General features: G+C 45.9%; 1 protein-coding gene across 1 annotated transcript in view; it reads left to right on the plus strand.

Moving 5' to 3' along the window:
• Positions 1-14,022, plus strand: part of CASQ2 (calsequestrin 2) — a 51,632-nt gene that overhangs the window by 27,152 nt on the left and 10,458 nt on the right. Inside the window, exon 8 of the mRNA XM_029577836.1 lies at positions 9,334-9,388. Coding sequence (XP_029433696.1) covers positions 9,334-9,388 — 55 coding nt within the window. The remainder of the gene's footprint in view (positions 1-9,333; positions 9,389-14,022) is intronic.

Genomic DNA, 14,022 nt, shown 5'->3' on the forward strand with positions numbered 1-14,022 from the left:
GAAGGGAGTGGGCAGTGGAGTGTCTCAGGGATCTGTATTGGGATCCTTACTTTTCAATATATTTATAAATGATCTGGAAAGAAATATGACAAGTGAGGTAATCCAATTTGCAGATGATACAAAATTGTTCAGAGTAGTTAAATCATAAGCAGATTGTGATAAATTGCAGGAAGACCTTGTGAGACTGGAAAATTGGGCATCAAAATGGCAGATGAAATTTAATGTGGATAAGCACAAGGTGATGCATATAGGGAAAAATAACCCATGCCATAGTTACACAATGTTAGGTTCCATATTAGGTGCTACTACCCAAGAAACAGATCTAGGCGTCATAGTGGATAACACATTGAAATCATCGGTTCACTGTGCTGCGACAGTCAAAAAAGCAAACAGAATTTTGGGAATTATTAGAAAGGGAATGGTGAATAAAATGGAAAATGTCATAATGCCTCTGTATCGCTCCATGGTGAGACCGCACCTTGAATACTGTGCACAATTCTGATCACTGCATCTCAAAAAAGATATAATTGCAATAGAGAAGGTACAGAAAAGGGCTACCAAAATGATAAGGGGAATGGAACAGCTCCCCTGTGAGGAAAGACTAAAAAGGTTAGGACTTTTCAGCTTGGAGAAGAGACGGCTGAGGGGGGGATATGATAGAGATGTTTAAAATCATGAGAGGTCTAGAACAGGTAGATGTGAATCGGTTATTTACACTTTCAGATAATAGAAAGACTAGGGGGCACTCCATGAAGTTAGCATGGGGCACATTTAAAACTAATCGGAGAAAGTTCTTTTTCACTCAACACACAATTAAACTCTGGAATTTGTTGCCAGAGGATGTGGTTAGTGCAGTTAGTATAGCTGTGTTTAAAAAAGGATTGGATAAGTTCTTGGAGAGAAGTCCATTACCTGCTATTAAGTTCACTTAGAGAATAGCCACTGCCATTAGCAATGGTAACATGGAATAGACTTGGTTTTTGGGTACTAGCCAGGTTCTTATGGCCTGGATTGGCCACTGTTGGAAACAGTGGCCAATCCAGGGCTTGATGGACCCTTGGTCTGACCCAGCATGGCATGTTCTTATATTCTTATGTTCTTAAGGCGTGCAATGGAGAAATTACTTACCTGATAATTTAGTTTTCCTTAGTATAGACAGATGGGCTCAGGACCAGGGGATTATGGTCCCCTGCCAGCAGATGGAGACAGAGTCACGTTTCAAAGATGACATCACCCTAGGTACACCCCTCAAGTGACCTCAGTCCTTCAGTGGACATACTATTGAAAAAGCTTAATTAAAAACTTGATTAAAAACGGATAACCGTAACTGTACTCAACTAAACATAAACACCGAACCCCAGTAAGATTATAGATACCCTGATCTAAGGACTGGATAATGGCTTACCTGTAATCTCTTGGAATCAATATTCACTCCACAGGCTAATCCTTGGCACTGTTCTTTGGCAGCCGTGGGCGGGATGCTGAGTCCATCTGTCTACACTCAGGTTTGTAATTTCTTCATTTCCTAGCATGTAGCCAGATGGACTCAGGACTGATCAAGGTGGGAGGCTGCCCGCGCTCCAGTTAACACCACCCTTGCAAAGTCTGCGTCCTCTCAGGCCTGAACATCCAGGCAATAGAACCTGGAGAAGGTGTGCAAGGAGGACCACGTCACCGCTCGGCAGATGTCGATGAGAGACTTAGGCTCCTGTGACCACTTCTTTAATCCAGTGAGCTATGGTAGCCTGCAAAGCTGGTTCACCCTGGTCCATCTTTTGGAACGATTCTGAAACTTCCAGATACCGCACCAAAAGCCTACTGACATTCAAATGACGGAGGAGGCGGTATTTTTTCACACCCTTGTCCTTATGTAGGGATGGTAATGAAATGGACTGATTCAAATGAAAGTCTGAGATTACCTTGGGCAAGAAAAATGGAACAGTACAAAGCTGTAACGTTCCTGGAGTCATCCAGAGGAACGGTTCCCGACACGACAAGGCCTGCAATTCCGAGATGCGACGTGCCGCGCATATAGCCACCAGGAACACCATTTTCAAGGTTAACAAAGGCAAGGAAAGACTGCGCAGCAGCCAAAATGAAGGCCCTGCCAAAAACTCAAATACTAGATTAAGATTCCACAAGGGAACTGGCCATCATAGGGATGGCCAGAGGTGCTTCACCCCTTTCAGAAAATGGGCCACATCTGGCTGAGCCAACAGGCGGGTTCCATGCACCTTGCCCTTGAAACAGGAGAGAGACACTACCTGGACTTTCAAAGAGTTAAGGGTCAAACTTTTATTCAAGCCATCCTGCAAACATTCCAGAATTAGTGGGATTTTGACCATCTGAGGGGAAACACCACATTCCTCGCACCAGGCCTCAAATACTCTACATACATCCTGCACATATGCTAGGGATATAGAGAACTTCCATGCGCAGAGTTAGGTGGCAATTACTTCCGCTAAATATACTCGCTTCATCAGGCGAGCCCTCTCAAGGGCCAGACCGTAAGACAGAATTGAGTTAGATCCTTATGAAGGACCGGTCCCTGCTATAACAGGTCCCTGTACAGGTGGGAGGCACAGGAGTCTCCGCATGTCCGCATACCACGGACGCCTGGGCCAATCTGGCGCTACTAATAGGACTAATTATCTGTGGTGCTTGATTCTGTGAATGACCCATGTCCAGCAGGGGCCATGGAGGGAAGGCATATAGCAACTCCTCTTCCGGCCAGGTCTGAATGAGAGCGTCAATCCCCAGGAACCACTGATCTCTTCTACGACTGAACAATCAGGGAATCTTCGCATTGTAAGATGTGGAAAATTAAAAAATTGACATTAAAAAATTGACTCAGCCTTTCCATTCTGAGCTGCTCTGCATGTTTTTGTATTTTGCAGCATATATCAGTGGTGCAACTTCTGCTTTCCTAGAAGTTTTGTATTTTAAATTCTGCTTTTTCCTCCTTCCTATATGAAGAGAAATATTGCAGAAGCTCTATATCAAACATGTTAATAGAGCTCATGCTGGTTTTTTTTTTTAATTAATTTTGCTGCTTCATAGTTGACCTATTGAAAATCTGCTGCCAAATAAAATAAGCCATAATGAACTTTTTTTTTTTTAGCTGATTAGCTGGTACTCTAACTCTCTTTCATCTAACTCTCTTTCCTCCCCCAGTTAGAAAAAACCTTGTTTAATGTAACTTTATGGTTCTATGCACCTGTTCAATGTTCTGTTTTCACACCCCCTTGTTTCCTGTAAACTGGCATGATGTGATTGTATCACGAATGCCGGTATAGAAAAACTTTAAATAAATAAATAAATAAATAAATGTGGCCAGCAGGTCGATGGACAGGAGACCCCAGCGATCTACTATCAGCTGAAAGGCTTTGGCAGACAACGCCCACTTTCCTGGATCCAGATTCTCCCTGCTTAGAAGGTCTGCTTTGGCGTTGTATTTTCCTGCGATGTGGGAGGCTGAGATCATCTGTAGATGTATTTCCGCCCATTCTAAAAGGAGGTCTATCTCCTGTGACACTTGCTGACTCTTTGTTCCTCCCTGGTGGTTGATGTAGGCTACCGTCATTGTGGTGTCTGACATATTATGCAGACCACTTGACTCTGGAGTGTATGGCTAAATTGTAGACACACCAATCTGACTGCCTGGGCTTCCAGGTGGTTTATGTTCCTGAGGGCCTCTTCCTTGGTCCAACGTCCCTGGGCCTTCAATTCTTGACAGTGAGCTCCCCAGCCCCGGAGGCTCGTGTCTGTCATGAGGACTAGCCAGTTTTGAGAGGACAGGGGTACATCCATGCCCAGATGAGCTTCCTGCAGCCACCACTGGAGCCGAGAGCATACTTCCATTGGTAATGGAGACAAATCGAATAGTTTTGAGACTGCGGGTTCCAATGTAACAGCAGGGAGCATTGAAGAAGTTGCATGTGTGCTCTTGCCCAAGGCACTACTTTCAGGCACTACAAGAGCCGCCATAAAACCGAGAACATGAAGATAGCCGCCATCAAACCGAGAACTTGAAGATAGCTCCACACCATCGGGGTATCATGCTCATCAACCTACACACTTGGAACATCAACTTTCTTATCCGCGTAGTCGGAAGGAAGACCTTGCCCTGCTTGGTGTCAAATTGGGCTCCCAGATATTCCAAGGACTGGGAGGGTTTGAGACTGCTTTTGTCCAGGTTTATGACCCAACTGAGTTCCTGAAGTAAGGAGGTCACCCTGTTGGTCTCCCGGAGACTCTCTTCCATGGACTTGGCCCGGATCAACTAGTCGTCCAAGTACGGGTACACCAGGATTCCCTCTTTTCTCAATGCTGCCGCTACGACCACCAGAATCTTGGAAAATGTTCTGGGGACAGTGGCCAGGCCAAAGGGCAGTGCCCAAAACTGATAATGGCGACTCAGTACTGCAAAACGTAGGAAACGATGTTCTTGATGGATTGGAATATGTAGGTAGACCTCGGATAGGTCTAGGGAGGTTAAGAATTCTCTTGATTGTACGGCCATTAACACTGAGCATAGGGTTTCCATGCAGAAATGAATCACTCGCAGATGTCGGTTGTCGCTCTTGAGGTCCAGGATGGGGCAAAAGGAACATTCCTTCTTGGGTATGATGAAATAGATGGAATAACCCCCGTATTTTCCTGGGATGCAGGTACTAGAATTATAGCCTCATCCTCAGCTATGATGTATATACTTTTATTTTTGGCCTAAATTTAGCTTTTTCAGGCTGAGTATAACACTTTTTTACTATTGGCTCTAAAGTAGCTTTAGCTGGGCACAGAGATTCAATACAGTTTAAAACTTGCTTGTAGATTGCTTTTCAGCTCATTTCTTGCAATTTTACACTGAATGAAGCACTTCTGTACCTTTTCAGAGTGAGAAAACCTGAGGGGCCTTATCAAGGTAGACACCACTGGCTGCTTCTTGTGCTGGGAGTGGCAAGGAGATATCATGAACATGTCTCGAGGAGTGCTGCGAAATTCCAGCGTATATTCTTCTTGTATGACCTCCAGTAACCATTTGTCTGAAGTGATCTCGACCCACCATTGGTAGAAGAGGGTCAGTTGACCCCCTATCTCCTTGTTCCAAGGGTGGGTTGGCAAATTTTCATTGGAGGATTTGGGACGAACCCGAACCTGAGCCTTCCCTTCTCTTGGCTGTCAGCTCCAAAAGGACTGAGACCTCCCAAAGGACTGAGACCTCTGAAATGTCATGTTTCTGTAGGGGCGAAAGTGCTGGGAACCCTTGGGTTGACCCCACATAGGTGAGGGGCACTGTAACTGCTTTCACTTATCTTCTGGTAGCCAGGGAACTGGAGATTCGCCCCATTTACTGGCCCACTTTTCCAATTTGCTTCCAAAGCGAAGTGATCCTTTAAAAGGCATCTTTGTGAGATTTGCCTTGGAGGTTGTGTCTGCTGACTAATTCCGCAGCCATAACTGTCTTCTTGCCACCACCACTGAGGCCACTCCTCTGGCCAAGGTACAGACTAGGTCCAAGCCTGAATCAGCTAAAAAGGCAGTGGCAGGTTCCATAACCACTCTGGAATTTGCCCCCGAGTCATCCACCTCCCGAGAGAGGAGCAGGCACAAATGAGCTACCAGGTCACGACAAGAAGCAAGCTGTAAGGTCATTGCTATTGCGTCAAAGGCCTGTTTAAGGATGGACTCCATCCGTCTATTGTGCGCATCCTTTAAGGCCACTCCTCCCTCCACTGGGATAGTTGTTCGCTTAGAGATGGCACAGACCAGTGCATCCACTTTAGGGAAATGCAAACGTTCTCTTGTTGCTGGATCCAGTGGGAAAAAAGCTTCTAACGCTCGTCCATCTTTGAAACTTGCTTCTGAGGCTTCCCATTCCAGGTCAATCAACTCCTGGATAGCTTCCAGTACTGGAAAGTAGCAAGAGGCTTTCCATAGGGAAATCAGAATGGGATTCTTCTTTTGTTCTGTCATAGAGTCTGCCCTAGGGACTCCCAGCATCTTCAGGGTCTGGGAAACCAGGGCTGGCAATTTGTCTCTATGGAAAAACTGTAACATGGTCTGACACGGTTCTAAATCAGGGGAAATTTCCCCGTCTTCCAAGGAATCTGTATCCTTCGTCCATGCTGCTCGGGTCCCTGCCAGGGATACCCGTGGTGAGGTGAGAAATGCTTCAAGGTCTGCTGATAGGACTGAGAGAGGGAGGGTTTACCGGCTGAGGTTCCATCAGGACAGAGGCAAGTGAGGTAGTAGACTGCGCCTGTACGAAGGCTTGAAGGCCTTGAAAAACTTCCACCCAAGAGAAGGCAGCCGGGCCCATGCCTAGCCCAGGAGGTACTGGGGTAGGTGCCGCTGAATTTCCCTCTCCCATTGATGACTTAGTTCCAGAATTACTTCCAGCTAAGGCTGTGGCTGACCCATCCTCTGAATGGGAGGATCCGGGCTTAGCAAAGTCTGGGAAGGCCAACTCTCCCTAGGCTTCCTCACAGTGCTGACATAAGCAAGAATCCACGTCAGACTGTGCAACCCTAATATGACAAGCAGCACAAAGAAAAAGGCTGCTTATGTTTCTTTACTGCCAGAACCATTAGCGACAGTAACTGCTTATTCAGTCAGCTCACGGTTAAAATTTTATGTGCACAGATTTTGGGCACTTACGCGGGCCATGGCGAGGTGCACGCATAGCCCATGCATCCGGCATTAGTTGAATTGTGAGCTTAGTAAGTTGTGCATGTATGTGGGTGCACGACATTATGCACACAGCGCGTGTGCAGAGCTGACACACACTACATGTATTGACGCTCTATGGAGGGCACAAAGATGCACGCAAGATGGTACCACCGCAACCTACCATGAGGTGAGCCGACCAAGCCTAAAGTGGGGCCTAGACTATTGGAGGGCTGCTCAAATCACTCAGAAGCCCACTTCCCCTTACCCCAACGAGATCGGGAATGATGTTGGTATGGCACGCCGAGTGAGGAGACCAGAAGAAATCTTCCCGAAACTCCTCCAAATGTCTCTAAATCGATTGGCAATCCTCTTCTTTTTTTTTAACTTACCTGGGCTCAACACTTATCGGCTGAGTACAGAGAAAGTCTCCGGCTGCGGGGGGAGAGGGCTTTGGCCGTCACTGCCATGCTCAGCTTCCTGCACCCCACTGCCTTTCAGCTGCTTCAGCAGCAAAGTCCACGCCAGGAACTGGCTACCAGACCAAGGCACACCTCTGAGGGATCTCGGAAATCACCTCAGGAATTCTCAGCTAGGGGAGGGACCTTTAGGTATCACAGCAGAAGAGCAGAGTTCAATTTTTTCTCCAGTTTAAAAGTAGAATTTTTTTCTTCCAAAAAGTACAGCGATCCCCATAGAGAAAACACGTCTTCTATCTTCTGAAGACAGAGACATACTGAAGGGCTGTACGTGTACGTAGGGTGATGTCAGCTTTAAAACCTGACTCTGTCTCCATCTGCTGGCAGGGGAGCATAAACCCACTGGTCCTGAATCCATCTGGCTACACGCTAGGAAAAGAGGTTTTTCAGCCATTTGGCAGCAAGAAATTTTCTGGTGCACCACCAGCTTAGTCACCCTCCGCCTATGCCCTGGGATGTATGCATCACTGCAATACACATAGAACCCATCCAGGGGGGAAAGCAGAGGAGCCTGGGTGGGGGAGGAGGGCTCAGGAAGGAGAGGTGAAGCAGATTCCTACTGTTCCTGCTCGTAAATGTTCTTAGGCAAAGGTTAAAAAAAAAAAAGGCAGCAAGAAAAACTGATTTCTGCTTTGGTATAAAACACAACCAAGATACTGGAAATGTTCTTCTGTTTCTCTGTCTCTGGCTGGAATTCCTCTCCTTTCAATGCACTGCAACATTTTTGCTGTTAGCTGTTGTCTGTCACCTTTGGTCTTAGAGAAGGGGGAGGGCAACACCCCCCAAATTAGCATTTAGATGGCTTTTCCTTCTATTAAAATAAATTGAAATGGAAGTGAGGAGCAGCAGAGGATTGTGTGTGCATATTCTTTTCACTGGGGTGATTCTAATGTGACAAAGTCAGCTCTGCTATTCCTCCGGACATCCTGACACATCACGGCCTACGATCCAACTGGATTTCTGAAGACATTGGATGAAAATGAAAGTGCACAAGGGCTGTGTGTGTCATGGGGATACGTGTATGGTATGGTGGCAGGGTGGGGGCCATACGGCTCCAGAACAGAGAGGGTGTTTTTTTATTTATTTTTTAAATTATTATTTGCTTTCAATAAATTGCATAAAAGCATAATGACACAGAAAGCAAAATGCACATAACGTCACAAGAAAAATAACCAAGTACAGCTGATTAAGCTAATAAGAATCAAGAATATAATATCCATTCGTGCATTATATACGAGACCAATGTATCTAAGAGAAAAGACTGGGAGGGCTACAATGAATAAAGGGAAAACTGAAATCTAGAAAGAGAGAGAACAAATAAATATCATCTCTGACCTCAGAATATTACAGAGGAGAAGATTTCTTAGGCTCTGTGAAAAAGTGCAGTTGAGAAGGCTCTCAGAAAACGTACTTGCTGCTAGTAATACTGGTAGACGTTTGCAAGGAAAGCGTAACAAATAAGGATGTGCTAATGGCAAATTGGCAGTTGCCTCTTGGCGCACAGCCAACATATTTTTTCCTCCTTTCCTGGGACTTTTAATGCCCAAGCAACATTAGCAACAGGAGTTTTGATTCTGCTGGCATTGTGACTTTGCACATGGTGGGCTGTGTCTGTAATTTGCTCTGGGAGGCCGTGTTACGCGCGCTGTAACCCTACGCTAAGCCCATACCGATCCATCAGCGGTGGCCTCGCAGCAAGGCCTGTGATAACCCGTGAAGCGATCAAGCGGCAGGGGGCACAAAGCTGCTAGGATCCAGAAATAAACCGGGAGCAACTGGGCAAAAAAAAAATACAAAACAAACAAACAAACCTTGAAATATCCAGGAGTAATTGTCGTATAGCCCTGTAATGGCTCTGGAGCAATGATATAATTCGACAGGAACCCTAGAGTAAAAATGTCACTCTACAGGGATCCTGGGATGATGCTAGTCTGCAGTGAGCCCGAGATACTGTCACCCAAGAATGACCCTGGATGATATTACCTTGCAGTGATTCTGTATGATGTTATCTTTCAACATCTTTGGGGGGCAGTATCACTATTACAGCTACTTTATGTGCACAGTGCATATACACAGGAGGGACAGGGAGCTTACGGCCTAGCCAAGACCCTGCAGTGACTGTGTTAATGTCTCTCTGCAGTGAGCCTGGTATCTCCTTGTAACATTTCTGTCTTCATGATCTTCACAGGAGGATGACCTGGACGGAATCCACATTGTAGCCTTCGCAGAAGAAGACGACCCTGGTGAGTCCGCTGTCCTCAACTTAATGTTGTCCTTTGTTCCCCATTAATTTCTAATAGGAGCAGTGACGTGAGGAGAGATTGGGGGGTCTCATTCCTGGCTTAGGTCTTCTGCTACCTGGATTGATGCTGCAGAGGTAGCGTTTGTAACCCTTGGGTGGGAGGGAGAGAGTCACAGACTTTGCACAATGGTGACTCCTAGTTGCTAGATTTAGGGCCAGTGATTGCAGGGTTCCTGAGGGAGTCGGGACCGTCACTACAAAGACAAGGCTAAAGTGGAAGGCAGATCCCCAGGTGGTTGCGAAGGAAGGGCTCATGGCATCAGATTCCAGCTGTGGTTCTGACTGAATTGGAAGTCCAAAAAAGCAGTAGGAAACTACTGGGTCAAAAAATCATGAATATCTAATGGAGGACCCAGTTCACCACAGAGGAGAGTACACAGATATGTGGTATCCAGGGCTGGATTTATGAGGTCTGTGCCTATAGCAATGGGGGGAGGGGGGGTTGTCTGCCCCCCCCCCCTCCACCACCACAGGGACAGGAGATAATTCCTCACCCCAACCCCCTCTGATCAAATACTCCCCCCTCACTTCTGTATCATAGTGCATGGTAAGCGTGGCCTTATTAAGTGGAAAAGCAGTGTGGTCCTGCCAGAATCAGCAGCATTGCCAGTGGGGCCATGCTGATCACACTGCTGATTTTGATGGGGCCTTACTGCTTTTTCTTTTGTTGAGGCCCCGCTGGCCGCAGTGCTCTCGTTGGAACATGACAGCGCTATGGCGCCTTTTGGTAGCGGCGCCTATGGCCATGGTCATATTGGCCATAGGCAAGCTATGGCTCTGGCTGGCACGCAAGAATCTGCTATGTCGGGGTCCAGTTCTTCAAGATAATCCAGATCAGTTCTGTCTTAGTTTGGCCCTTGAGAGGACTTAATTCTTAAAGTGTGGCTATTCCTTGGAAATGGTAAGCACATTATTACGAGCTTGAAAGATTTCTAATTTGTTGGCATGCATTCAAGTCTGGAGAATTTTTGAAAATTGGTGCTTGGATTGGTCTTGTCCCCCCTTCGAAGGCAATGATTCCCTTAATCTTGGAATTTCTTCAGGAAGATCTGAATAAAGGGTTTCCCTCGATATGTTAAAGGTGTAAGTGGAGGCCTTGGCATGTTATCGGTGATGGGTTCAAGGTAAACCTCTTTCCTCACATTCGGATGTTTCTCGATTTTTGAGAGGAGAGAAGCATATTCAACCGGCGTTGCAAATTCCAGTGCTGCTCTAGGATCCTAATTTGGTGCTGACTTTTTTGCCAGGTCTCACCTTTCGTCCTCTTCAACAGCTTTCCTTGCTGACCATGAAGACAGAGTTCCTGGTTGCTATAAGTTCTGTGAGGCGAATTTCAGAACTGCAGGCTCTTTCTTGTTGAGAGCCCTTTTTCGTCATCACCCCAGACAGGGTGCAGATTAGAACTGTATCCTCCTTCTTGCCAAAGATGGTTTTGGATTTTCACTTGAATCAGTCCATTTCATTACCATCTTTGGATAGAGTATGGATGAACAGGAATTTCAGATGTTGTGTCCTTTGGATGTGTGTCAGTATCTGGTGTGCTACCTTAAGGTTACCAATGATTTTCTCAAAACCAATCATCTTTTCCTTCTTCATGGTGGCGAAAAGAAGGGGGAAATGGCTTCTCGAGCCACTGTGGCCCATTGGATTAAGGATGTGGTAACAGCGGCCTATGTGGATGCAGGGAGATCTTTACCCAAGTAAGTTAGGGCTCATTCTACTAGAGCGCAGGCAGTGTCTTGGGTGAGTTGACAGAGATATGTAAAGTGGGGAAGTGATCTTCCTTGCATACTTTCGCCAGACCTTATAGTTTAGATATTGGAGCAAGTAAAGATGCGTCCTTTGCAAGGGGTGGGGGTGGGGGATTCTAATGGGAGCACAGGCAGTCTCCCAGCCTTCTGGGGAGTAGCTTTGGTACATCCCACTTGTGTGGACTGGCCTGCCTGCATGAAAAGGAAGGTGAAATTACTTCTTACCTGATAATTTCCTTTCTTCTAGAACAGGCGGGCCAGTCCACACTTCTGCCATGGCTGTCCTGTCCTGTTTGATATCTTTCAGGGGCATTCTCAAAGGGAGAACGAGGATGCCAAGGAGCACGTGGAGACCACTGAGAATTTCCGGGTTAGGGAGGGACATGGTAAGTGTGTACCTTCTGGAGGGTAGGTTTGTTCTGTCTTTTCACTTCTGAGCCTAATGTTTCCTATTCTTCTGGAAGTAGTAACGAAAAAAAAAATGTAAATGATTGTTGTTGAAGTTTGAGTTTTATCACTTTTGCAGAAATACTAGCAGACTGATGTCTGTGCAGGGCTATATGAGGTGGCATCAGCAAAACAGTGACCTCTGCCTCAATCTGCTGGCTAGAGTGCATGACCCACATGTGGACTGGCCTGCCTGTTCTAGAGGAAACAAAATGACCAGGAAAGAAGTCATTTCACCTTCTGGAACAACGCCAGTCTTGTGTGGCTGAGTGATTTATGCTGAGAAATACAAAGCTGAAGAGGCTGAAAACTTGCCTTTGCCCCCCCTGCTGGAGGAATACCGGAAGCCCCATGGGGTGTTTGATAGCCCCTCAGCTCCCAGCAGTGCCGCTGAGTCAGGATAAGTCGTGGACCAGGGGTCTTTTGTGCTTATCTCAGGGGTTCTTGAATTCCATTCCTGCTTTAAGCTCCATCACCTCCCCTGGGACGCTGTTCCCTCGTGAATATTTTCTGATGTTGCTACCACTACTACTGCTATTTATCATTTCTAAAACGCTACTAGACATTCACAATGCTGTATTCTACCTTCTTGGAGCCAGAGCATTCTTTCCTCTGAAAAATTGCTTCTTGTGCCTGATTTATACCTTTGAGATGTTTGAAGGTCTCTGTCGTATCCCCCTCTCCTCTTCTCTAGGGTATACATATTTAGGTTCTCAATTCTCATCTCATATGGTTTTTGAGGTAAACCGTACACCATTCTGGACCATTCCACCCTGACTATATCCTGTCAGACATACAAGCTCCAGAAATGGACAAAATATTCTAGGTGACCTGAGCAGAGGAATTATCAACTCCTTTTTCCTAATGATTTTTTTTTCCTCTTCAGTATTAGCTCAAAGCGGTTTACAGCATTTTTTCAGATATGCTAAGTCCCTGCCTCTAGTGGTGCCTGAGACAACAGTAGAAAAGGTTACAAGAAATGTCGGCGCATTGCTCTGACCAGTAGGCCTGTCCACTCCACTCGCAGGCATGCTCGCGTCTCTCTGGCTTTGGCCACTGCCTTACCTAGCCCCTTTGCCACGTTGAGATCATCAGACACGATTGTCTTGAGATCCCTCTACTGGTTAAACAGATACAGTGGGTGCTGAGGAGGGAAGAAGCCTGCCAAATGACCCCAATTAAGGAGGGAGATTTTAGGTGAGTCCTGTTTTTCTGGCAGCTCCTCCCCCCCCCCTTCCCCCTTCTGGTTTCTGCAATGCTAATTTCAAATGGAAGAATCAGGGACTGCAGAAACCACAATGCACTGGAATGGACGTTCACAAACCAGGACTGGACAAAATTATCCCTGGAGGAAATGGGTCACTTGGCAGCTCTGAAAAGGATCTAGCTCATGTGAAATCAGTATTTAATTTGTGGGGAAGAAAACAGGAGAAATTAAACATTATAAATCATTTGCATCTTGTTCTTTTCATTCTGCTCAGGGCTGCATAGGTAGCTGGCACCTCTCCAGGCCTGCCCCATCCCCGGTCCTCACACCTCCCCGGTAGTCCTTAAATGCTAGAGCCTCCATAAGTACATAAGGCTTGCATACTGGGTCAGACCAAGGCTCCATCAAGCCCAGTATCCTGTTTCCAGCAGTGGCCAATTCAGGTCACAAGTACCTGGCAGGATCCCAAGGGGTAGATTCCAAGCTGCTTATCCCAAGAATAAGCAGTGGATTTCTGCAACTCTACCTTAATAATTCCTCCAGGAACTTGTCCAAATCTTTTTTAAACTCAGCTATAATAATAGCTTTCACCACATCCTCTAGCAACGAATTCCAGAGCATAATTATGCATTGAGTAGAAAAATATTTTCTCTTATTAGTTTTAAATGTATTACCCAGTAACTTCATTGTGTGTCCCCTGGTCTTTGTACTTTTCGAAAGAGTAAACAACTGATTAAAGTTTACTCGTTCCATTTCACTCATTATTTTATAGCTCTCTATCATACCTCCCCTCAGCCATCTCTTTTCTAAGCTGAATAGTTCTAACCGCTTTAGCCTTTCTTCATAAGAGAATTGTTCCATCCCCTTTATCATCTTCGTCGCCCTTTTCTGTACCTTTTCTAATTCTGCTATATCTTTCTTGAGATGTGGTGACCAGAACTGCACACAATACTCAAGATGAGGTCGCACCATGGAGCAATACAGAAGCATTATGATATTCTCTGTTTTATTCTCCATTCCTTTCCCAATAATCCCTAGCATTCTATTTGCTTTCCTAGCTGCTGCTGCACACTGAACAGATGATTTCAATATATTATCAATGATGATGCCTAGATCCTTTTCCTGAGTGTGACTCCAAGTGTGGAACCTTGCATTGTGTAGCTATAATTT

Source organism: Rhinatrema bivittatum, chromosome 15 (genome assembly GCF_901001135.1).
Source record: "Rhinatrema bivittatum chromosome 15, aRhiBiv1.1, whole genome shotgun sequence".
Taxonomy (NCBI): Eukaryota; Metazoa; Chordata; class Amphibia; order Gymnophiona; family Rhinatrematidae; genus Rhinatrema; species Rhinatrema bivittatum.